Genomic DNA, 25,317 nt, shown 5'->3' on the forward strand with positions numbered 1-25,317 from the left:
GTCAGCAGTCATGTGACCTGCAGATCTGAACTTAGAGACAATTTAAAACTGTTTGCACTAAATTAATAATCTGATTAGTGTGGAGCATCAGAGGTCTTCAATTCTAAATCTGTCCACAATATTCTAATTTTCTGAGATATGTAATTTGTAGTTTTTATTTGTTGTCAGTAATAATCAAACAGTAAAAGACAAAAACATTTAAAATAATTCAGTCTGTATGTAGTGAATGAACATAATATAAATGTTTTACTTTGTGAAACATTTAAATCAACTTTTTATGATATTCTAATTTTATCACGAGCACCTGAAAGTGAATCACTTTGTCTAAGTGAATCGGTTCGTAAGTGAATCAGTTCATCTGCCGCCGTTTCCTCCTCAGAAATCGGATCCCGTCGTTCTGGATCTTTCTGTTGGCTGCCAGATGTTCAATCCGTCCAGATGTGATCTATAAATAAACAGGAGAACGGCGACACAATACAAATATTAAAAACAGGATTAAAATGATTCCTTTCATGTCGGAGCTGCAGCATCGGTGAGACAGGAAGCAGAGATCGGCTCACTTCCTGTGAACGCTCACAGGAGGATCGCTGCTTCAGTCAGGAGCACACGGCTTCCCGCTGCAAGTTGGAGCTGCACTGCTGATTTAAATGTTTTGCAGTTTAACATTCAGATCACAGCAGCTGGTCACATGACCCATCGGAGACCAGAGGCTGATCAGGAACTGATCAATGATCAGTAATCATTGATCAGGAGAACAGGAGGATCCAGTGTTTCTGACTCCAGGTAGGCAGGCGGTTCGGGTCCAGTTGGGTTTCTGTCCTAATGGCGGTTCTGTAACATATTCTCCAAACTGAGGTGGAACCAGAACCGGGTCAGAACCTGTAACCAGGTAACTAGGTGATCAGTTAGTCTGTCCTAGAGGAGAGCTTTGATCTCAGAGAGCAGCTTACCCTTCCTCCTCATCTTCATCCTCTTCTTCTTCCTCCTCCTCCTCCTCTTCCTCTTCCTCCTTCTCCTCTTCCTCCTCCTTCTCCTCCTCTTCTTCTTCCTCCTCCTTCTCCTCTTCCTCCTCTTTCTCCTCCTCTTCTTCCTCCTCCTCCTCCTCTTCCTCCTTCTCATCTTCCTCCTCTTCTTCTTCCTCGTCCTCCTCCTCTTCCTCCTCCTCCTCTTCCTCACACTCCTAGTTTCAGGATCCCCGGTACTCCCCCCGCCCCTCCTCAATCTGTTTCTGTTTTCCGCTGGAGCAGCGGGGCAAGGCAGAGCGATGCTGACGGCGCGGCAGGATGTCTCTCACCTCTTCGTTGTCCTGGTTCCGGACTTTCCGAACTCTCCGAACCTTCCTGGTCGTGCAGCTTTTCCTGGGTCCGGGGTGCCACCTCCACCCGCAGCCCTGCCACCTCCTGGCGCAGATCGGACACGCAGTGCGCGTCGGTGCGCTCCTGCCGGCGCAACGGGAGGCTCGTCTCCAGGTCCAGGCGGCGCTGAGCCGCACGGCGGCCGCTCTGAGCCGGGACCGGAACCGGGACCAGGATCCGGACCCCGAGCGGGTGAACTTCCTGCCCTACAACCTGAGCGTGGAGCTGGTGTCCTGGCAGCTGGCCGCCGCGGACCCGGAGTCCCTCATCCGGTGCGCGTGCCAGCGCGTGCTGGAGCGCGGAGTTTCCGCCGCGCTCGCCTTCCCGCAGAGCCGCGAGGAGCTGCTGCAAGTGGATCTGCTTGCCGCCGCGCTGCGCGTGCCCGTCGTCAGCCTCATCGAGCACGCGGAGCCGCTGCGCACGCAGGTAAGAAGCGCATGTTTACCTGGGCGCGTGCACGCTCACTTGTTCCGTCCCTCCTCCGGTCAAGGTTCGGCTCTTCCGCTGTGACCTTGACCTGGTTCCGTCTGAGGGACGCGGGTTGCAGCGCGCACGCACGTGCTCTCTGTCTGTTGATTAAAGATTCTGAACCGAACCGAACTTTGAAGTTTTATTCTCAGCCTTAAAGAGTTTGAACACATTGATCTGTGCCGATGGGTTCAAAGGTCACCTGGTGTCATCATAAGGTAGAGTTGTGTATCATCCGTGTTGTCATGGTAGCCAATCTTATGGGGGAGCAGGGCCGGCCCAAGCCTCCATGGGGCCCACAACAGAGTCTGGTTTTGGGGCCCCTATAGTCCTGACAATATTTCCTGACTGCAACCAACAGATGATCCGGAGATTCACACAGCCGTGTATCAGTGAACGTCTAGAGGTCATTCAGGAAGGTTTCCATCAGATCTTTTACTCTGGAGGAGAAGAGTAAAAACAAATCGACCTCCTCTTCACCTCCCTCTCCCTTCACTCCAGCCCTAAATGTTCAACCAAGCTGCGCTGGACTAGCACCGTTCGTTCGCAGAAAAATAAAAATCAGGAAATTATTTTAAAAAACTGTTTCTGAAAACCCACAATGGCGGTCCAAATTGCAAAATAACACAGTAACAACAGTAATAAACAACATATGGTAGAGACCTCAAACGGACTTTAACACTAACTTTCTACAAAACTCCAACATATGTGGAAAATTTCTTTACTGAGTTGAATGAACTTCTATCTCTCGTATGTATTAATTATGATTGTTTAATAATTGTTGGTGATTTTAACGTTCATGTTGACAAACCCCAAGACAGAGGGGCTAAAAAGCTCTAATATCTTAGAGACTTTTGGTCGAACACAACATGTCAAACAAGCAACACACTCAAGGACACACACTGGACCTGGTTATCAGTCAGGGTGTGAATATTTCCAATGTCTCTGTAACTGATGGCGCCCTGTCGCATCACTTCCTGTTATCTTTGAAAGTTGTTTATCCTTTAATCCACTTGGACAAACAGCAACCATCACAAAACGTTCTTCACTGAAAACACAGCAGAAACATTTCATCAAATCTACTCTTCTTCCTCACCCTTAAGCTGTAATGATGTAGATAAGTTGGTAAATGATTTTCAGTCTAAAGTTTCAGATTTCATTGATTCCATTGCCCCAATTAAAATGAAGGTTGTGTCTGGTAAGAAGAAATCTCCATGGAGAAATGCACAAACAGTTCGATCTGCAAGACAACTCTGCCGTAGGGCAGAACAAAGTAAAACTCAACTTCACATTCATTATAACATCTATAAAGAAAAACTACATTACTATCATTTAACACTCAAACATGCAAGACAGGCTTTCTTTGCAGATGTCATAAACAAAAACATTAACAATGCTCCAGCTTTATTTGCAACAGTTGACAGACTCACAAACCCTCCTATCACGTTACCACCTGAATTTCAGTCTATTGCCGCCTGCAACCAGTTTTCCAGTTTCTTTTCAGAGAAAATTCAAAAAATCAGAGGATTAATCTGCACATCCTCTATAAAGTCAGAACCAACACTGAACCCAAACAAAACAAATACAGGAAAAATGACCCAATTTCAACTACTTAATTATAAAACCCTAGAGGAAATTATAAGTCAACTCAGCTCCAGTTCCTGCTGTCTGGATGTTCTACCCTCACATTTCTTTAAGAAAGTTCTGCCTGTTGTTGCTACTGATCTGATCCAAATAGTAACTCATCGCTCTCATCAGGCGTTTCCCCCAGGCTTTGAAAACGGCAGTAATCAAACCACTGATAAAAAAGAACAATCTAGACAAATCACTACTGCAGAATTACAGGCCGATCTCTGACCTCTGACCTCCCATTCATCACCAAAGTTATTGAAAAGTTGTATGTAAACAGTTAAATAGCTTCCTAACGATAACCAACTGCTTTGACTCCTTCCAATCTGGTTTCCGGTCTCACCACAGCACAGAAACTGCCCTCGTAAAAGTGTTCAATGACATCCATATAAATACGGACTGTGGGAGAACCACAGTGCTGGTTCTGTTGGACCTCAGTGCAGCTTTTGACACTGTTGACCATGACATATTACTGAATCGACTGGAGAGTTGGGTCGGACTCTCCGGTCCAGTGCTTAACTGGTTTGAATCGTACATAAAGAACAGGGATTTCTTTGTTTCAATTGGAAACTTCTCATCAAAGAGGTCAAAGGTCACATGTGGGGTACCCCAAGGTTCAATCCTAGGACCCTCTTATTCAATATCTATATGCTTCCACTAGCTCAGGTTATAACAGGAAATAATATCAGCTACCATAACTATGCAGATGACACACAGCTCTACATTACGATGTCACCAGGAGACTCAGAACCCATCCAATCACTGAACAGATGCTTAGAACAGATAAATGTGTGGATGTGCCAAAACTTCCTCCAGCTGAACAAAAACAAAACTGAAGTTATTATTTTTGGACCTAAAGAGGAACGATCTAGAGTTATAGATCTAGAGTTATAGATCTAGAGTCAGTGCACAGCTTCAGTTATTACAACTAAAAACCAGCGATCAGGCCCGAAACCTGGGAGTAGTGATGGACTCTGACCTGAACCTTCAGAGCCACATAAAGACAGTTACAAAGTCGGCCTTCTATCACCTGAAGAACATTTCCAGGATTAAAGGACTAATGTCTCAGCCAGATCTAGAGAAACTCATCCATGCGTTTATCTTCAGTCGTATTGATTATTGTAACGGCGTCTTCACAGGTCTGTCCAACAAATCAATCAAACAGCTGCAGCTGATCCAGAATGCTGCTGGAGTTCTCACTAAAACCAGGAAGATAGAGCACATAACACCAGTTTTAAAGTCCCTCCACTGGCTCCCTGTAGCTCAAAGAATAGACTTTAAAATACTGTTGTTAGTTTATAAATCACTGAATGGTTTAGCACCACAATACATTAAAGATCTGCTGCTGTTGTATCAACCTTCCAGAACCTCTTAGGTTCTGGTTCTGGTTCTGCTCTGCATCCCCAGAACCAGAACCAAACGAGGAGAAGCAGCATTTAGCATCTATGCACCAAAAATCTGGAACAAACTTCCAGAAAACTGTAAAACAGCTGAAACACTGACTTCCTTTAAATCTCAACTAAAAACCCACTTGTTTAGAGTTGTATTCGAAACGTAATCAATTGCAAATTTATTGATGTTGTGTTTTTATTGTTGATTCTATGTTGCATTGTATTTTGTGTTTGATTTGATGTAAAGCACTTTGAAATGCCTTGCTGCTGAAATGTGCTATACGAATAAAGTTTGATTTGATTTTGATTTGACCTCAACATGAACAACATCCACACAGAAAAACAAACTTTCCTCTGACTTACCCACAGCAGCAAGCGGAGGATCTAGGAGGGCTGGGATGAACTACGGAAGCCCAGGAGACACAAACGAGGCAGAGCTCAGAAAGGCAAAAACAACAAACAAAAATAACTGAAAAAGATCACATTCACAACTTCTCAATATAAAATGAATTAGAAATAATTTAAAAATTGACATTTGTAACTTTCTTACACCTGCTTCACTTGTTATGATATTGGCACTTTATGCACGGATCATATAGGACACGTGTGTCAGCAGCCATCTTCTTAACTTTGGGGGATCGGGGATCGGCCGATCTTTTCCCCTGGTCTGATCTTCCTCAGTCCGCTGCTGTTTGACCACCAGGTTAACAACATTCACTCCACTGTTGCCAACTCGCTGACTTTCTTGCTACATTTAGCAACATTTCAGACAAAGAAATTGGTGTCGGTCAAAATCCAAATCAGCAGGTCAGGATTTTTAAAAATCGGTAACCAGGAATCGACCAGAAAACTCCAATCGGTGCCGCTCTACACACTTATTCATGAGATTCTTTGAATAAATTAATTTATCTTAGGTGTAATTACAATAGTTAAAATGTCATCTATACTGGGTGAGTCTTTCTCATCTGAGAATGTGGACCGGTACCGGTCCATTAGGAAGCATCGTTAGCAGATCAGTGATCAAACATTATTTCCACATTATATGTAAATAATAAATGATCAGCAGCTAACAGCTTATAGTATTGATTTAGGGTTAGCCTGATGTGAAAACATTTTGCAAAGTCAAACATCGAGAAGTTTTAATTATTGTTCTCAAACCTTATCAAACACGCTGTTGTGAAGCCAAAACAACCTCAGAAACATTTCAGAAACATTTCGGACCAACCTGGAGAATCGACTCATTTAAAGTTAAAACTCGTTAAAGAACATTGTAGCTTAAATGTTTGGCTGTTGAACTGGACCGTTCATGTCGCTACCAAGCTACGTTTCTATTAGTAATAAACATTACCAACACTTTAAAACCAGGGTGGAACTGGTTGTCTGTAGGTCCAGTCTGTTGGTGGGACCCAGCCGTCCTTCAGGAAGTTTCACCTGTGTATTGAAACAAACCTTTATTTAGACTTCTTTTTATTCTTTTCTCTCTTCCTGAAGTTTTTTTCTGACATTGTTTCGATAACTTTTCTTCCACCTGAGCTCAGCAGATCATATTACTGTGCCGTGCAGTACCAACTGCGGCCACCAGGGAGCTCTAAGAGCAATTTATTTTAATGTTTTCCTTTTTCTCTAATATAACAAAGATTTCTACATACATTATCAAATATATTATTGTTAAAAAAAGGGGCCCAGCCGCCCTAAGTGGCCGCTTAGCTTGCTTATGCCTTGGGCCGGCATCTGCATGTAGATATTGAATCAGAGGTGTCCTAGGATGGAGCCTTGTGACCTCTGACCTCTTCCATGAGAGGATTCCTATTGAAACAAAGAAATTCCAGTTCTTTATGTTGGACTGGAACCAGTACAGGCAGAACCCTGTCCTACTGGAACAGTAACTGACTGCCTCAGAACCCGTCAGTTAGCAGAACCATCAGTTATGGACCCGGAGCTCGGCTGGGTTTTGGAGGAGATGGAAACCCAGCAGCAGATCCTCCTCTGACTGGCTGGGAAAATGAAAAACCAGTTTTAGGAGTGGCCTAGTCAAAATCTTGATTTAAATCCTACTGAGATGTTGCAGCCTGACCTTAAGTAGGTTGTTCTCCCAGTTCAGAGAGGGTCAAAGGTCATCTACAGGATGATAGAGACAGGGCTTAGGGTGTGAATACTTTTTCACGTGGAACCAGTTAAATGATGGAGGAGAATCACTTCCTATGGTTTTTCAGAATAAAAGCCTGAGCGTGGTGATGGGATTAACTCTGCAGGGATTTTCATTTCCATTCCGGAACAATCTCATTAAATCCCCGCAGGATTCCTCAGATGTTCCTCCATCAGCGCACAGCAGAACCAGAACCGGGTCAGAGCCGGGTCCGGAAGATGACACACATTAATAATAACAACAACAGCAATAATAATAATAATAATAATAATAGTTCAGATTGAGCCAATAAATAAAGAAAAGTTCTGACCTCACCTGAGAGGGTCCAGTTCAATCCTTCAGTCGGTACTGGTGGGATGAGACTGTGTTCTCTGGTTTGGCCTCTGTCAGAGTGGAGCTCAGCGGGTCAGAACCAAAACTCTGGTACCAAACTATCCAGAAGACCAGTGGTGGCGGTTCCGACCCATTTTATTGAAACAGGCTCCAATTGGCTCTCTGCTCTCTTTCTGAGCCTCAGAACCTCCAGCTGAGCCATCTGGACCCGACGGTACCAGAACCTCCAGTTGGCTTGGTTCTGTGGTTTCAGTGAGCAGAACCGAGCTGAACCCCACTGAATCAGAAGTTTCTCCTCAGACTTTATTTGAGCCGCTTTGGACCTTTGGAAGGAAACCAGAACTCTGACCCAGACGGAACCGGGTCCAAATCTTGTTAGCAATCTTAACAAGTTCATAAGAGCCGAGACCTCAGCTGAAAATACAGCTGATCAGACTGATCCCAGACCAGCTGGAGACAGATTAGTAAACACACACACACACACACACATACACACACACACACCCTCATTCACTCAGAGGGCTGTGATGATACAGTTTGTAATAAATTCAGTCCCATTCTGCGTCATTTGGAGATTATAGTTCACACAGAGTGAGCGTGCGCGGTGAGCGTGCGCGGTGAGCGTGCGCGGTGAGCGTGCGCGGTGAGCGTGCGCGGTGAGCGTGCGCCCACCGCGTGCGCTGTGCTGCCTGCAGGCTCTCAGACGTCAGCAGCAGATGAAACGTGTGAAAGCTTCAGAGTTTCGCTGAAGCGAAGCAGCAGAATCTGATTCCTACAGAAAGTCTGAATAACAAAGCGAATTTCATCTTCAGATCCATTTGCTCCTGATTTCACCTGAACTCACCTGGTCCATGAAAACTGCTGTTACCATAGTTACTGTTGCTTTAACACTTTAACTGTCATCATCATGGAGCTGCAGCAGGAAAAACAAGCGGTTCTCTCCGGTTGTCTGAGGAATCGTCTCTGACGCAACAAGACGAAACTGTTCCTGGAGTCTCTCAAAAAGAAAGCATTCCCTAAAGTATACGTCAGTGTACTGTAGTGCATTTCCCCAAGTGTACATTTACTAGCAGTATGCTGTACTTTCTTGGGATTAAAATTTAACTTTGAGTTGATAAAAGTATCATTTGAAGTGTATTTAAAATGTGTTTCCATGTATTCTGTATTCACTTGAACTAAAACTAAAAGCTTACTTTTCATTTTAGAAAGGACACTCAGAAGTATACTGAAAGTAACATCTGTGGGTCCAACGTCTGTAGGCTGTTTTCCTGGAGGATTTCCAGACGGGTTTGGTGTTTTCATGGTTCTGAAGTGTTTGGGTTGAATGTGGGCCAGACTCAGAACAGTTCTGGTATTAGTCAGACTAGGGATGGAATCCCGGCTGTGAATGTGTCCAGTTTCCATTACGCACCAATCGGTTTGGGTTTTAGTCAAATCAAGTCCTACAGACACAGACAGGAAGTGACATCACAAAGACGGTCTGATCAGCTTCTCTGAACTCTGAGTTTATTCAGGTCAAAGGAAAAAATCTGAGAAAGAGGAAGAGGAGTAGGAGGTACAGTTTGACATCCATCTGTCAGAACGTTGTCACAGTGATGGTAGATCTGTCCTACGTCGCCATGGCAACAGAGACAGGCAGATGTGTGATGTTTCCTATGTCACATGATGGGTCAGATCCGGTCCTGTTGGAGTTCAGGTCGGGCTTGGGTTGGAATGTGCAGTTGTTGAACCCAGGTTCTGTTAGGTTCTGTCAGAACCACGAGCCTTTAAAGGTTCCTGTGATCAGAACCTACTACCATTATTTGCCTGGATCCATGAAACAGAACCAAACCAAACATTGTCCCGTACAAGCCTTCATTCATTCTAAGCCGAAGTTTTGTGTTCTTCTGGGTTTGGTTCTGGTGAAGAGAAATGGAGTGAGTATGGTGGGTTCTGGCGCTCCGGATCAGACATCAGGAACTTTCTGGAGTGGAGATCATGGCTCTGTTAGGATCATAAACCACGTGTTGGCTGTTCTTGGAACATTGCAGAACCAAAAGTATCCCATAATGCCGAGCTCTGACAGGCCGATGGTCTAATCTGAATGGAAAACAATTCTGGTGTAAGAACAAAAGATAAAGGATGGATACTTTTACCTTTGTAGTTTGCTACTGTCAACAGAAAAACTCTTTCACATCAGGTAGAAAGTTTGCGTATATTTATAACTTTCATTTTTGTACTTCCTAATTTGTGCATAAAATATGACACCGCACATTTTCTGTGTGTACATGCGCTCTATAAATGATGCCCCTGATCTCTACCAACGCCCGCCTCCAGACTCTTCACTCTTCACTGAGTCCGACAGTCTGGGTCACCTGGAGGTTTCCTCCAAGTTCTGCTGAAGTTTCACCAGAACATTACTTGGTCCAGTCTTTCGGTGTCAGAGCTGACTGCATCATACCAGTCCGATCCCTGGCTGCTGGTCAGGACTTCAACAGCCTCATTTTCCACTTCACAATGTTTGGGGTCAGGAAAGGTCAGATCCTAGACCTGTGCTGAGGTTCCTCCATCTCCAGAGCTCCTGCCTGCAGAAATCTGCAAACTCACTTGGTTGGTGCGTGATGTAGAACCAGTGGACTTGTTAGGACCGCTGGTTCTGGTTGTTGAAGAACAATCACCTGCAGCTTAGGGGTGGAGTCAGCAGGAAGCAGGTGACTCAATGACATCACCAGGTGCTGCCATCTTTATTAGCTGGTGGAACTTTGAATGGTTTTGGTTTCACTGTGTTCTCAGATTAATCTGCCCAGTTTGGGTCTCAGTGTCCAGGATTGGTCCAGATCTGAACAGAACATCAGAAACAGTTTTGTGGATATAAACGTTTTACTGACCTATTTCCAGATCCAATGAGGCCCGTCAAGTTCTAACTTGGTTCTCCTGATGCGTCTGGTCTCCACAGAACCGGTTCCACCTGCAGATGGTGACAGGGTTTCCAGAATCTGTGCTGTCTGATCTGTTGCTGGCGGTTCTCGCGGTCCGTTGGAGGAAGGGACTGTGGTTCTGTGCCGAGGCTGGGAGGCGGGTGGCCTCCTGCGGTTCCTGGACTCGCAGACCTCTGGTCCTTGGGACGGATCAGTCACCTGGCACCTGCAGGCGCTGCTGAACCTGACCCAGTCGGCCCATGACGACACTCAGATCCACGACTTCCTGTCCCGACATTTCAGACGGAACCAGCCTCCGCCTGCGGCTTGGAGCAGACCCGAGTGCAGCGGCGGTGCTGCGCAGCGCCCAGGACCTCGGGCTGACCCTACCCCTGGTCCACTGGGTTCTGGGCCAGCCACTCAGTCCCGACGTGCTCCACACCTTCGGCCTGCCGCTCGGCCTGCTGGCCTACGGAGAGGTGGACAGGAAGCCGCTCGACTTCTACATCAGAGACGCCCTGCAGCTCATCACCAGAGCTGTCGCCGCGGCGACCGTGGTAAGACCAGACCTGGCTCTGGTCCAGAACACGGTGAGCTGCCACGACACACCAGAGGCACCAACAGCAGGGTGGTACCTGTCCAGGTGAGACACCGTCTGTCAAGGGTCAGAGGTCACGGTTAGACCAGTTGGACCCGGCTGGGTTTCCTAATAAATCCAATTTCTCTGTGAACTCATCATCCAAACTTTTTTTTTTGTTCATCTATCAATTAATTTTTGTATTTGTTTTCCTTAAAAAAATTAAAAAATCAATTTTCACCAAAAAAACTTTTTCTTCATCCCATAAAATGAAAACAAGGATTTTTACTCAGAAAAATTTGAATCGTTTATAGAAAGTGCCTGTCATGAATTGGTGGTGTGGTGGTGAGGCAGGCAGGACGCAGCAGAACCAAGGTATAAATGAAATGACCATTTAATGGTGAGAAATATCCAAAGATCCAAAACAGTCCAAACTACCAGGCAGCAGGGCTGAGCAGAAGCAAAGGCTCAACACCTGTAGAAACTGGTGATACGAAGGACGAAGAGACCAGCTCCACAGACGTGACACAGACGTAAACGCAGTTTAGACGAGGACCGGACGAGAAACAAAGGACACAGGTGGGGTTAAATACACGGAGGGTAATCACAGAAATGAGACACACCTGGGAAACAATCAAGGGGAGACAGAACAACTCAAAGTAAACACACAGAGAAAAACAGATCACAACAGGGCCACTTCCAGCTGACAGGGTTTGATCTTCTGGAGTCGACACAGAACCTCGCAGAGCATCTGGAGAACGTTTACTTATTTTATTATTACTGTTTTGTAATAATCTCAAAAGCTGGAATCAGAACATTAGATGCAACATTTAAAAGGATCCAGGACTAGTGGAACATGTTGGCCTAAATATGTTGGAATTTTCCTATTACTTCTGACCGGAGCTTTGGACCTTTAGATGCTCTGCACAGCAGCTCATGTTGCTGGAGAAGCGTGCGGTACCTACCGCGGCCACCAGGGGCCCCAAGAGCAATTTATTAATTTTTTCTTTTTATCAATAAAATTATGATTTCTACATGCATTATCAAATATATATTATTGTTAAAACAAATCATTCATAGTGAAATTGTATGTTTTTTAGGGCCCTAAGCGGCTGCTTAGTTTGCTTCTGCCTCAGGCCGGCCCTGCAGGTGATCGTTACTTTAACGTGCTATAAATAAATGTCGTGCTGCCGCTGAGAAAGGCAGAGCTGGACGTCCTTTGAGATACTAACAGGGTACTGACATCACCACGGTCAGACCCATGGAGGTCGGGTGTCGGTGGTAAAGTTCGGTGTGGCTGTTATCACCACACCAGACTCTACAGAACAGCTGATGATGCCGAACCGGACAGAGCTATCGTACTTCCCGGACCACACAGTCCGACCAGGTGAGTCTCATTCATTGTTTCATTGTGAACCTGAAGGCAGCAGCAGCTCCTACGGCCAACTCTTCCTCTTCCTGTTTGCTCCTCATCTTCACCTCTTGTTATTTCTAGTTCTGATCGGTTTCAATGCACTTCGGTTCAAATTAAAAAGTTTTAATAACGTTACTCATCACTGTTGTAGCTGGAGGAGCCAGGCAGTTGGACCATTACACGTCTTTTACCCAGAATGCTTTGCAGCGTGAACAACATGGCGATGTTCTGTGGCAATATTTTATTAAAATTTATAAATACTAAATAACCTGCAGTATTATGACTGTATTGTTGTTTTTTTACATCTAAAATAAATATTTCCCAAATAATGTATCTTTATGACTAGTTGTGGATTCCTTTAATGTCAGGCTTCATTAACCAAATGAAAATCAAGATTTCAGACACTGAGATGCTCCGTTGGGGCTCCACAGATTACCGTTAGGCTAACGCCGTTTGCTTAGCATAGAATGGAGTTTTAGCTTTAGAAGCTAACAGAAAATGTTTTGGCTGTTGATGGATTTGTTTATTTTTCTTTCTTTTTTGTGTGTCGTTTTCTGTAAGTGTTCAACGTTGGAATGAACAACATAAATTTAAAAGTGAAATCTTTTAGATTAGGCGCCTCAAAGCTGCTTTTATTTCTATTCTCTTTGAAATTGAAATTGTTATTTTGCAAAACATTGCTCTTTTGGCCCGTTCTTATTAATATATGATATTTTTGTTGGGATGTTTAATTCTGAAGTGAAAAGTCATCATCAATGGAGCCTGATTCCGATTTGCCATGGCAACCACTGAAATAGGGATGCAAGGTTGGCTGCAGCACGAAGTTTTAAAGAAAACATCTGATTCAGCTGATAAAATCTGACTTGGTTTTCTAGCACAGAGCAGTGGACTGATTCAAATGTTTAATTCATATAAAGTTTGAAAACAGAAGTTAAGACTTGGTTTATTTCCTGTTTGCTTTGTTGGTACTGAGCCTGGTTCTGGTTCTGCTGGAGGTTCCTTCCTGCTAAAGCAGAGTTTTTCCTTATCACTGTTGCCCCCTGCTGGTCAGGAGGAGTGATTAATGTGAATAATGATCGGAGCTTGATGCTGTGGTTGAAAACTGGATCAGGAGGAAGAATCAGTTTGTTTTTAAAATTCTATCAGACGTTGCTGTGAAACAATTGAAGCTCATGAAAATGTAAAGAGATTATTGTTTCTCCAGCCAGAGGTATTTTTACATGCTTCACTCTGGAGGGCCTCATATCCTTAATGACTCTGTTAATGCCAACAAAATGTCAGGAAGTAGAGTTCAGAGTGTTCTGCAGAGTGTGTTACCCCGAGGCATTCAGCAGCATTAATAATATTATTAATAACATACCCTGATATGCTAACAAACTGATTTAATCTGCTTTTAAAAGGAAGGGGTGGTGGCTGGGTCTTTCCTGGCTGCTGGTCTGAGTTTGCAGGATTTCTCAGCTGTTTTTCTCCTCCTGCAGGTTCCTGGCCAACACCTCCTTCTCTGGACTAACGGGTCTGGTTGGCGTTGACCAGAAGCGCTCTCTGGTTCTGACCTCGCAGCGGTTCCACATCTGGAGCCTGCGGCGTGACGCGCTGGGTCAGCCGGCCTGGGTGACGGTGGGCAGCTGGGAGGATGGCCAGCTACAGGTGGAGGACCAGGAGGTGTGGCGGGGGCCCAAACCCCGGCGCCGGGCCGAGGGGTCGGGCGGACGTAGGGGGGGCCGCTGGAGGCCCGGGACGCCTGTGGCGGGGACCCGGGTCCGGGTGGTGACCCTGGTGGAGCATCCCTTTGTGTTCACGCGGGACGTGGACGACGATAGCAGCTGCCCCGCCGGCCAGTTCTGCCTGGACGCCGGCACCAACAGCTCAGAGACTCTGGAGCGCTACTTCTGGGAGGTGGCGGCCGGGAACGGCAGCTCACTGCCTCTGGAGTACAGGAAGTGTTGCTATGGTTACTGCATCGACCTGCTGGAGAAACTGGCTGAGGACCTGGGCTTCCACTTTGACCTCTACATCGTCGGAGATGGAAAGTACGGAGCGTGGAAGGGCGGCCGCTGGACGGGGCTGGTGGGCGACCTGCTGAGCGGCCTGGCCGACATGGCCGTCACCTCCTTCAGCATCAACTCCGCCCGCAGCCGTGTCATCGACTTCACCTCGCCCTTCTTCTCCACAAGCCTGGGCATCCTGGTGCGGAGCAAGGACACGGCGGCCCCTATCGGAGCCTTCATGTGGCCCCTGCACTGGTCCATGTGGGTGGGCATCTTCCTGGCACTCCACATCACCGCGCTCTTCCTCACCCTGTACGAGTGGAAGAGTCCGTTTGGGATGACGCCTCACGGTCGCAACAGGGTCAGGGTGTTCTCCTACTCCTCGGCTCTGAATCTGTGCTACGCCATCTTGTTTGGGCGAACGGTGTCGTCCAAGACGCCAAAGTGCTGGACCGGCCGCTTCCTGATGAACCTGTGGGCCATCTTCTGCCTACTGGTGCTATCCAGCTACACCGCCAACCTGGCAGCCGTCATGGTGGGGGAGAAGACCTTTGAGGAGGTCTCTGGGATCCACGATGCCAAGGTGAGAGAGCAGCTTCATGCTGCAGTGAGTCTGGACCAGAGGAAAGGTGCAGGGAAGAATCAGAACCAGCAGAAGGACTGGACTGGACTGATTACCACTCAGTGTTTGATCAGGAGGCTGATCTGATCATTTCAATCAGATCTGCAGACTTGTTATCTGTTCAGTGGAACAACAGCAGATTCAGTTTGCTCTGTGGATCACCTGCTCTGCTCTAATTACTTTTTAATTCTGCAGCTGACTGAAGCATGAAACACACTGCTGGGTGTTTGTGCAGCCGGCGCTGCTGGGAGCTCAAAGGGCTTTAATTGGACGTCCATCTGTGTGAGATGAGCTTTTATCTTTTAATGTACAGAGGCTGAAGCTCTGCAGCTCAACATTTTCTGTCTCCTCAAACCTTCCCACGTTTGGAGAATTTCCGTCTTCATCAGACTTTGGTAGAAACAGACCTGAGAGAGAAACAGAATCTGCTTCACACTGACTCTTAGAGAAGTAGTGACTCACGGCATTCCTTAGGAATAATGTCAAAATTAGAAACATCCTGTCCTGGAGTGATGATCCATGCATTTGTTACTTCTGGTCTTGACTACTGTAACTCTTTACTATCGGGAACTTCACAGTTGACAGCTAAAAGCTTTCTGCTCCATTAGAGACCTGATGTTCCTCACAGAACCCTTCAGTACCAGGCTGCTGGTTCTAGCAGTAGAATGGGAGGAAGATCCGTTAGACATCAGGCTCCTTCATCTAAGGCAGAGCTTCTCAATTCCAGTCCTCAGCCCTGCTCTGCATGTTTTAGATGTACCTCTACTCCAGAGCAGCTGATTCAAATGATTGAAATGACCATCAAGGGCTGCAGGAGCCTGATAATCACCCATAGATTCAATCCAGGTGTGTGGCAGAAGGGAAACACCTACAACATGCAGGGCGGGGGGCCTGAGGACCGGAATTGAGAAACACTGGTCTAAGGGAAGTTATGAATGAAACTGTATTGTAATTAAATGGCCTAGAAGGGGGGCGACATGAGAACATCTAACCAGCAGGATTGCTGCAATCAATGACACAAAGCTAGTGATTGTCTGCTGTCGCCCCCTTCTGGTCCATTAGGAGTGAACGCTGCAGGTCAACGACTCAGTTCTCTGCTCGGTTTACTTTCACAAAAAGCTTTTATGCTCATTTAAATCATTAACTGAATTTTATTGATAACTTGGATCAACTGGAATAGATAAAATCTGTCTGGATGACAGATCTATAAACATCAGACCAGATGTTTCTAGATCTGATGGTTTAGGAATAAGTTTCTGGGCGAGGTTGTAGATTCTCAGTCATCCATGACATCACAATCTCAAGAGGTCAACTGGACTAGGGAAGAGAAGAAGTTATTTCAGCCTCTCATCCAAAAAGTGAAATATCTTCAGGAAACGAGAGAAAGTCCAGCTAACTGTTTTGAAGCTAGCACATGTTGCCTAGCAGGAAGAAGGTCTTGGGTTAGAATCAGCGCTTCGGTCCATCTGCATGTTCTCCCTGTGGATGTACGGGTTCTCTCCAGGTACTCTGGTTCTGGTTGTTTCTTAATGTTTTTCCTCCCCCTGGTACGTTGTGTAACTCAAAATTCCCTAAACGTTGATTCAAAGTCAGCAGACTTTAAACAGCAGATTTCTTCTTCATTGGTGTGTCCAGCTGCACCATCCATCGCAGGGCTTCCGCTTTGGGACGGTGAGAGAGAGCAGCGCTGAAGATTACATGAAGAAGAGCTTCCCAGAAATGCACGAGTACATGCGGCGCTTCAACGAACCGACAACGCCTGAAGGAGTCGCCACCCTAAAGTAAGAATGCAGAGTCCAACAGGAAGTTCCACTCTGGTTCTGATAGATCTGGAACCTCCTCTGTCTGCTTCTGGTGCTCAAACAAACTTCTAATGATCAGTCTCCATGGTAACCTGGACTAACCGTGTCCATCTGTCCTGAAGGACAGATCCTCCTCAGCTCGATGCCTTCATCATGGACAAGGCCCTGCTGGACTACGAAGTTTCCATTGATGCCGAGTGTAAACTGGCAACAGTTGGGAAACCCTTTGCCATCGAAGGTCAGTGTCTCAGTTTCCTGGTCCTGTCTCTGTGGGAGACAATCCTCCGGTTTCTAGGTGTGTCTCTTGTCCATAATGCCTCAGTCAATTGACTGAATGTCCTCCTCAGTGTCCAGGCAGGTTCTCCTGCTAATGGACAGAGTTTTGGACACGTTGTCTTGAAACAGAGGCACAGGACAGTGGAGGACAGGAGCTGTCCACACGCAGTCCAGAACTCACGTCCAACAAGTTGTTTTTTTTTTTTCATTTATGTTATGGAATTTTATCTTTGCCAAGTTGCTGTCTTCACATTCATTTTCTTTTTTTTTTGCTGCGCATCTTTTATTTGTTCATCAGGAGATCATACATATATTGATATTACATACGTTTTACAAAGCTTACATAATTTTTTGTTTTCTTTTTTAGTTTTTTTTCCCTTCCTTCTTCCTTCTCTCCTTTCCCCCTTCTTTTCCTCTTCCCTTCCCTTTCCCCGTAGCGAACATAATTCCCTGTATTGACATAACAAAAACGAGACCAAATAAGTATAATTACATAAAAAAAGAATACATTAACAACCAAAAAATAAATAAATTAATTAAAATAAATAATAAATAAAAAATAGGGGTGGCTTGGAGGGAGGTTTGGACGGCATTGAGAAGCTAAGAGGCAACAACATTTCACTAAATTATTCTGTAAATTTAAGTCACGACACGATGGGTCAGTCACATCAATCTATACATTTTAAAGGCAGAGATTTTATGAATGTCATAAGAGGTGCCCACTTTTGAGTAAATTTTGCTGAATTACCTTTTACTGTTAATAGAATCTTTTCTATCCTTAAACCTGATCTAACAGTATTAAGCCATTGAGAAGTAGATGGAGGTATAGGAGATTTCCAGCAGAGTAAAATGCAGCGTCTGGCAAGCAGAGAACAGAAAGCCTAGAGCTCCCCCTGCAGGACGACAGATTAATTCTGGATTCCAAAAACCCCTGAGAGTGTGGAAAAGACACAGTCCCAACATTTTTGTAAACTCGGGCAAAAGAAAAACATACGACTTAAGTTGCAGGGAGAGGTCCGGCACCGGTCACACTGGTCCAAAATCGAAGGAAAAACTTTAGAAAGACGGGATTTTGAGAAGTGGACTCTGTTTATCACTTTAAACTGTACAAGCTGTAACCTGGCACATGGAGTGCTTTGGCGTATACTGAGAATAACTTTATCCCACCATGAATCAGACAGTTCAACACCCAATTCACGTTCCCAAAGAGTTCTGGATTTACCCGATGAGTCGGGATCAATTCCCATAAGCTTTCCATATATATTAGAAATGGTGATTTCAGATTGGGTTTCAAAACTAGTAGGTCGACCCATAGTGGGTCAACAGGAAGAGTTGGAAAATTTGGGAACAACGAAGAAACACAATGTCTAATTTGGAAACGGCATTTTATTAGAGGGAGACATAAATTTAAAATGGGACCTAAATTGTGACCAGATCTTAAGTGTAGAGAGCACTATAGGATTTGTAATAACAGAGGGAAGTTTAATTGGTAGTGATGAATAGATAATTGAGGCAGGTGGAAAAGATGTAGATATCGATTGAATTTCAAGTTTACCTTCACATTCATTTTCAACCTTAAATGAACCAAGAAAACGAACTGAAGAATCTGTTTCTTCAATTCATGTTCTGTAATCAGTTCATTCAAAGTCTCAAAATAACCATGGAAACAAACGTTTCCGTCTGTCTCCGACAGGTTATGGCATCGGACTCCCCCAGAACTCTCCGCTGAGCTCCAACCTGTCCGAGTTCATCAGCAGGTACAAGTCCGACGGCTACATGGACCTGCTGCACGACAAGTGGTACAAGGTGGTTCCCTGTGGGAACCGAGTGTTCGCCGTGACCGAGGTCAGTCTGAGCAGGGTTAGGGTTAATTGTTTGAGTATTTGATGTATTGGTGCTGTGTGGGAGACTGAACTACAATTTCCCTGAGGATGAATAAAGTATCTATTTATCTATAAGGAAGAGTAGCTGTTGTCATGGAGACAGCTAATGGGGATCCAAATAAACAGATTTTTGTTTACCTGTGTAGGGATCAACACGTTTGTTGACCCTCATGCATGGTGCGTTCAGTGTCCTACTGCATGGTGAGGGTTAGGGGTTACCGACTTGACACCGCCCCCTGCAGGCTGACTGGGAAACTGCTGTCTGTGTCAGACTCTGCAGATGGGCATCAGTCACTTCTCTGGACTCTTCGTGTTGCTGTGCGTCGGAGTGGGCGGAGCTCTGCTGACCCTCGCAGGTGAACACGGGTTTTACCAACTCATCCTGCCGCATGGCGCCGGCAGAACCTGAAGTACTGGCTGCACACGTCCCAGGTGAGTCATGATGTCACCTCAGAGAAGAACTTCATGTTCCTTGAACGGAGAACTGAGTTCCTGATTTCTTTCCCACAGAAGATCCACCGAGCGTTGAATCTGACGTACGACGATGTGAAGAGGCAGCGGGCCGAGAGGGAGAAAAGGTTCTGGCTCTGATGGGACCCAGAATAAAATCATAAACATTTTTAAGAATTTTAAAATTTATCTGCATACTTTTAAGCCTGCTTAACAAACACATATCTTTGGAACCTATATTAATATATTTTGTCCTTTTATACTAATAACTGACTTTATATTTTTGACTTTCTTATTTGGTTGAACTTTATATTTATATTTTAGTTTGTATTTAGTTTCATTTTTTTGTTGTTCTTTTTACTTTATCTCCATGTTTTTGTGTCAGTTTTAATCTGAACTGAGCAGAAAATGTTATAGATCAGTAAATGAAGAGAATAAAATCTGCCTGTTTCTGTTTAGCTGTAACCTGGAGAAGACCCAGGCAGGGCAGGGCCCCGCGAGTCCCTGGGTACCCCCGGGACCCTCAGTACCCGCTGCCAGGTGGGACGACGAGTCCAGGAAGGAAACTCCAGCTGCTGCAGATGCTCGAGACTTCAAGCGAGTTCACTTCAGTCTGGAGACCCTGAACACACGGCGCCTGCTGGCCCGCCTGGCGGTCTCAGAGGCGAAGGGGGGCGGGGCTAAGGGTGACAGGGCGGGACCCATGAAACCAGGGGCGGGGCCAAGCAGCCGGCTATGTGAGAATGGGGGACCGGCAGCTTCATTGGCCAGTCTGGTGCTCTCACTGCCCTCCTCTTCCTCTGTGAGGACCAATGCCCCGCCCCTTCCTGGTGTTACTCCTCCCATTCCAATAATATCCCAACCCCTTCCTGATGCAACCCCGCCCGTTCCCGATACGGCTACGCCCCTTCCGGTGGTGGCCACGCCCCTTCCTGCAGAATTGGCGGCGCTGCAGCAGCAGATTGATCAGATGCGGGAGAAGCTGAGGGCTGCGTTGGCTCGCCGGGCGGACATCCAGACCTCCCTAGCCAAGCCTGTTTCTATGGCAACCACCAGCCCACCTCCAGTTTTGGTGACTTCTACAGGGATCCCGTCCCCCACCTTACCTGCCATCACCATGGCAACAAGTCTATCTCCAAACAGGAAGAGTGTGATGACCATGACAGCCCCCCCTCACAGGGTGCTATCCAAAGTCCCGCCCCTCCGCAGCAGGCTGTCCAATCAGCGGAGGTGATGCCTTTGCTTGACTTCCTGTGGACAGACATTCGGACTGAGAGACAACAGATTTTATTTTTAAAACCAGAACAAACGTGAACGCAGCCTCCATCATGACATTCCTCAGTGGCGCCCTCTGGTGGTCCACCCCACCTGTTGACATACCCATTGCGTTGAATTTAGGATTTTATGAATATTTTTTCTTTTTTCAGACCTGGTGTGAAGCTGTTGTTGTAGGAACCTTTGTGTAAATGAGAACCAACCATTTCAGGCAGAATGAACTGGAAGAGTCGAGGCATCGGCCCTGAAGAACTCGGCATTGAAATTCTTTTTAGATTTGGTTGATAAATGTTTAAATATGCAAACATTTGTTACTACAGGTCAGATTTTTATTGTTCTATCTTTTAGTTTCAATAAAATCTACATTTGATTTTGGTGGCTTTTATCTTCCACTGATTTGCCTACCTGGCTGACTTATCCTGATTACCTGGCAGATGTTCCCAAACATCAGGAGAAGACTGCCACCATAAACGTTGCAGGTTTTACTGAGACATTAAGTTTTCTAGTCTAGTCAATTGGTCAAATAACCTGCAGAACAAACTATTGTTAGGAATCAGGCATCGCACCAATTTTTGGCTTGTGTGATTATTAATAATTAGGATCAATAATTTAATGTCAACAAAATTACTAATGAGATGATTTCTTTAAGTTTAACTGAGGCACCAATTTGGAATCATTAGTCGAACATGCCAGTCTCTCATGGAGTGAATTCAACGCTATCGGAAAGCTAACTCTGACTTAGCAGGAAGGACTCAGACACTCAAACCTGAATTTTTTTTTAAAGCTACAGCACAACTTTACGCCAGTTGTGCCACCATGGGCCCACGGTACCAGTCCACGTGGACCAATTGGTACTGGGCCACGCAAGAAATAATTAAATATGTCCGTTCTATGTATACACCGATACGGTAGGCAGTTTGGGATTAAGTGCTTTGCCCAGAGGAACATCAACATGTGGCAGGAGGAAACTGGAATCGAACCTACAACCTTCCAAATGCAAGAAGACTACTCTACCAAAGAGCCACAGATTGGACATATTCAAAAACACCACCAAGTAACACACCTCACACTGCAAGACATTGTAAGATTATCGTAAAGTAAAAATCAGGGCATAAAAAGGGCTTTAGTTGGAACGGCAAAATGCAGAAGCATTATCTGACGGTCTCCCTCCTCCTCCCTCTGGGCCGCAGCAAAATTGCCAAGTCTTGACCGGTCCGTGGTAATAAAAAGGTTGGGGACCACCGCACCGAAATGGGTTTTCTCCGCAGAGTGTCTGGGCTCTCCCTTAGAGAGAGAAGCTCAGTCATCTGGGAGGGACTCAGAGTAGAGCCGCTGCTCCTCCATGTCGAGAGGGGCCAGTTGAGGTGGCTCGGGCATCTGGTCAGGATGCCTCCTGGACGCCTCCCTGGTGAAGTGTTCCGGGCATGTCCCACCGGGAGGAGACCCCGGGGAAGACCCAGGACACGCTGGAGGGACAATGTCTCTCTGCTGGCCTGGGAACGCCTTGGGATTCCTCCGGAGGAGCTGGAAGAAGAGACTGGAGAGGGAAGTCTGGGCCTCCCTTCTGAAGCTGCTACCCCATGACCCGACCCCGGATAAGCGGAAGATCAATGGATACTTTTTAACTCTTATTGTAAAAGAAGACATTAAATCAACATATATTGTGTTTTACTTGTGTTTTTTAAATCCTGGGTTACACCTGCATTGTTGGCAGCCAGAGAAACACGAGGACGTCCTCACCTCCCGGGCCAACAACCAACACAAACACAAATATAAGACATGAAACTGCACACTTACCTCATGAAAACGCACACGTTTCATACATGAGACCAGAGGATTGATGGTGGATGTCCGCAGATGCCACTTCCATGCCACTGAGCCACACAGAAGCACAGAAAAACAACCCTCTCAGCTATGTGAAACGGAACCACAAAATGAACAGATGCATCCTGGGTAATGTACTTCTAAACAAACAGACGGACTTTTAACACGTCCCACCATCCAACCAATCATCCAACCTTCACCCAATAAATGCTTCCAAATCATATGATACACAAATAATCATTAGCCATAACTACTAGTTCAACCAATATTGAACATGTTTTCCTGGGTGGGATCCATGGAAGGGGCAGTTTACCTGAGAGAGGCAGGCAGCAGCACCACGAAGGCGGAGAAGTTATAGGGCTGAAAAAATAGCAGTACAAAGCCAACAATGTCTTGACTGGGTCCTGCTGATGTGACCAAATCAAAGCACGAGAAACCACAGATGTTAATGATTACATGACTGTCACCTGGCCAGGTGTGATGAAGTCCATGTAGTCCCCAGTGTCATGAGCCACAAACAGTGAGTTTTTACCTTTCTCTGCAAGTAGAAAGATTTCTTGATTATTGGTCAAAACAAATTAATGAGATGTAAGAGATTAGATAATAGCCCATCTCTCCTAGTGCTGACTCTACTCGTTTATACAGGTTTCCCTCAATCAATGGCTTCTTGGTACCAGCTTCTTTTTCAGAACCTACTTCTCTTGGGTTCCAAGTGTGACCTATGTGGATCTGGTGGCTTCTCTCAGTGTGGCAATGAATGACAGGAGCTCAAGCTGGCATCAGTTGTTTTCTTTAATTCTCCATCTGTATTTCACACATGGGCATCGAGGTAAAGTCAGTCTCTAGCATAAAACACACTCCTCAACAGTGATCCTCGTGGCTCGGAGGTTTACCCATAATACAGTAATTAAAATAAAATCATTTAAAATTACAGTGATCGCATAGTGGATTTAGTTTACACTAAAGGAACAACCAGCGAGTGTCATTTTTTAAAGAAAGTAAAGCAATTAACTAAAATGCTCTGATAAATAAAATAAAATGCTGACATTTTATTTACTGTATGCCATTTTTATATTTTAGTTTATATAAACTTGTATCTTGAAAAACCAAAAACACAAATGAACCTATCTTCATATAAAACTGTTAAAATAAAACTCAGCCTTATATTAACCATCTGCTACAAGATTTAGTAAAACATACCTGTATTTCACACATGGACATCGAGGTAAAGTCAGTCTCTAGCATAAAACAGGCTCCTGCAAGGAGCAGCCATAATGTTAATATGTGGGAAATTCCCGCCACACTTTCTCACGAACTAAACATTTCTAAAACGCAACAAAAACAATATAAGAGCAAAACAGTGTGACCTACATAAAACATATTTCAATAATATGCAAAAAAAAAAAAACATAAACATATTTTATATATAATATTTCTTTATCACATTGCAGAGACACGTTACCTCGACAGTGATCCTCGTCGCTCTGAGGATTACCCATAATACCCTGCTCTTTCTAGGGTGAATGTAATACTCCGCTAAACCAGCAGATGGTGCATTTTAGCAGGATTTAACCTGAACCATTTTAACTATGTTACACAAGCATGCAGAATGAAGCAGAAAACGCAACGACTGACCAGAAATTAAATTCACTGCTTGTATCACTAAAGTGGCTCATATTCTCCTGTATCTCGCTGCCTGAGGACTTTCCTGGGTCTTTTCTTTTGCATTATACCAAAAGCCACATACTGAGCAGAAAGTTTATCACAGATTCCTTTGTTTTTGTGTTGAGTTAATATCACATCTCACTATTTTCCAGACTTTGGGTGCCACACTACATGTTGGACCCAGCCACTACCCCATAGTTGCGCACCATGGCTGATGCGCAACTATGGTGGAAAACCACCTGAACCGTGGAGTTCAGCTGAGCTGTAGAGGTGCTAGTGGAAAAAACTCAGATCAGACAGGTCTCACAACAAGATCAATCGAGTTTTTCACCAAGATGTGAGAGAAAATGTTTCCTAACATACCAGAGACACAAAAAAATCAGGGACAGTTTTACATTCTACCCTGTTTCACCTTGGAAAACACAAATTGCAATATAGCGGGAAAAAATCCTGTCCAGGTGAGCTTTACTGACCTGGGAGCAGCTGGCAGTGAGGCAGCTGGAGTTTGGATAAGGTTCCAGTCAGCAGAGTGAAGCAGAAAAAGGGACTAGCTGCTCTCAGACCTTTATTGGAAAGGGAGTCAGGAAAAGTGAGGGTGTTCACCCCGACGTCAAGAACTAGTAGTAGACCTGAGTAGCTTGACCAAAACACAGAGTGAGAAAGAAGTGATTGAGAGTTGTGCTTCGGTTTTTCCATTTGCTGTGGATCATAGCACTAAATTAATAATACCTACATTCAGGGCCGGACCAAGGTATAAGCAAATTAAGCAACCGCTTAGGGCCCCAAGGCCACGTAGGGGAGGATTCTTTTTTCTTATAGTAACAATTTCTCTGTCTTTAAAATATCAAACGCACACAATTTCACTATGAATGATTTGTTTTAACAATAATATATATTTGATAATGATGTAGAAATCATAATTTTATTGATAAAAAAAACAAATTTTATAAATTGCTCTTGGGGCCCCCTGGTGGCCACGGTAGGTACCGCACGCTTCTCCAGCAACATGTATGACTAAAATGACAGCAGCTTTTCTGCTGCCTGGTGGCGGTTCAGAGCGAACAGCGGGGAAGAGCTGCAGGTGTATTTATACAGGTGAGCGGATAGACTGAACGCTGCGCATTAGATAATTTGCATAAATGTAGCTTTACGATGAACCGGAACATTTATTTTATATCCTCCTGGTGTCAACAAATGGGTAGCGGAGCGCATCGTGGCGGCACGTATCTGGTAAATGTTTCTGTGTGTGACGAACGAAGGTGTCAAAAACTTTCGCTAACATGAACATAAAGCTATAAATGTCTGGGCAAGGTCAGAGTTAA

General features: G+C 45.1%; 1 protein-coding gene and 1 long non-coding RNA gene across 2 annotated transcripts; one reads left to right on the top strand and one right to left on the bottom strand.

Moving 5' to 3' along the window:
• Window positions 1-1,267: 1,267 nt before the first annotated feature.
• On the top strand, window positions 1,268-21,337 carry LOC122838497 (glutamate receptor ionotropic, NMDA 3B-like). Its single transcript, XM_044129189.1, is given in 12 exon segments — window positions 1,268-1,781; window positions 10,258-10,324; window positions 10,327-10,546; window positions 10,548-10,862; window positions 13,689-14,781; window positions 16,456-16,601; window positions 16,745-16,860; window positions 18,592-18,743; window positions 19,053-19,170; window positions 19,173-19,213; window positions 19,292-19,359; window positions 19,691-21,337. Coding segments are annotated over 12 exon segments (3,609 nt in total). The 5' UTR covers window positions 1,268-1,283; the 3' UTR covers window positions 20,466-21,337.
• On the bottom strand, window positions 17,155-23,026 carry LOC122838499. Its single transcript, XR_006371904.1, has 3 exons — window positions 22,798-23,026; window positions 22,644-22,690; window positions 17,155-22,380 (listed from the first exon to the last, which is right to left on the bottom strand). It is a non-coding gene; the product is annotated as an uncharacterized LOC122838499 (long non-coding RNA).
• Window positions 23,027-25,317: the final 2,291 nt, after the last annotated feature.

Source organism: Gambusia affinis, linkage group LG10 (genome assembly GCF_019740435.1).
Source record: "Gambusia affinis linkage group LG10, SWU_Gaff_1.0, whole genome shotgun sequence".
Taxonomy (NCBI): domain Eukaryota; kingdom Metazoa; phylum Chordata; class Actinopteri; order Cyprinodontiformes; family Poeciliidae; genus Gambusia; species Gambusia affinis.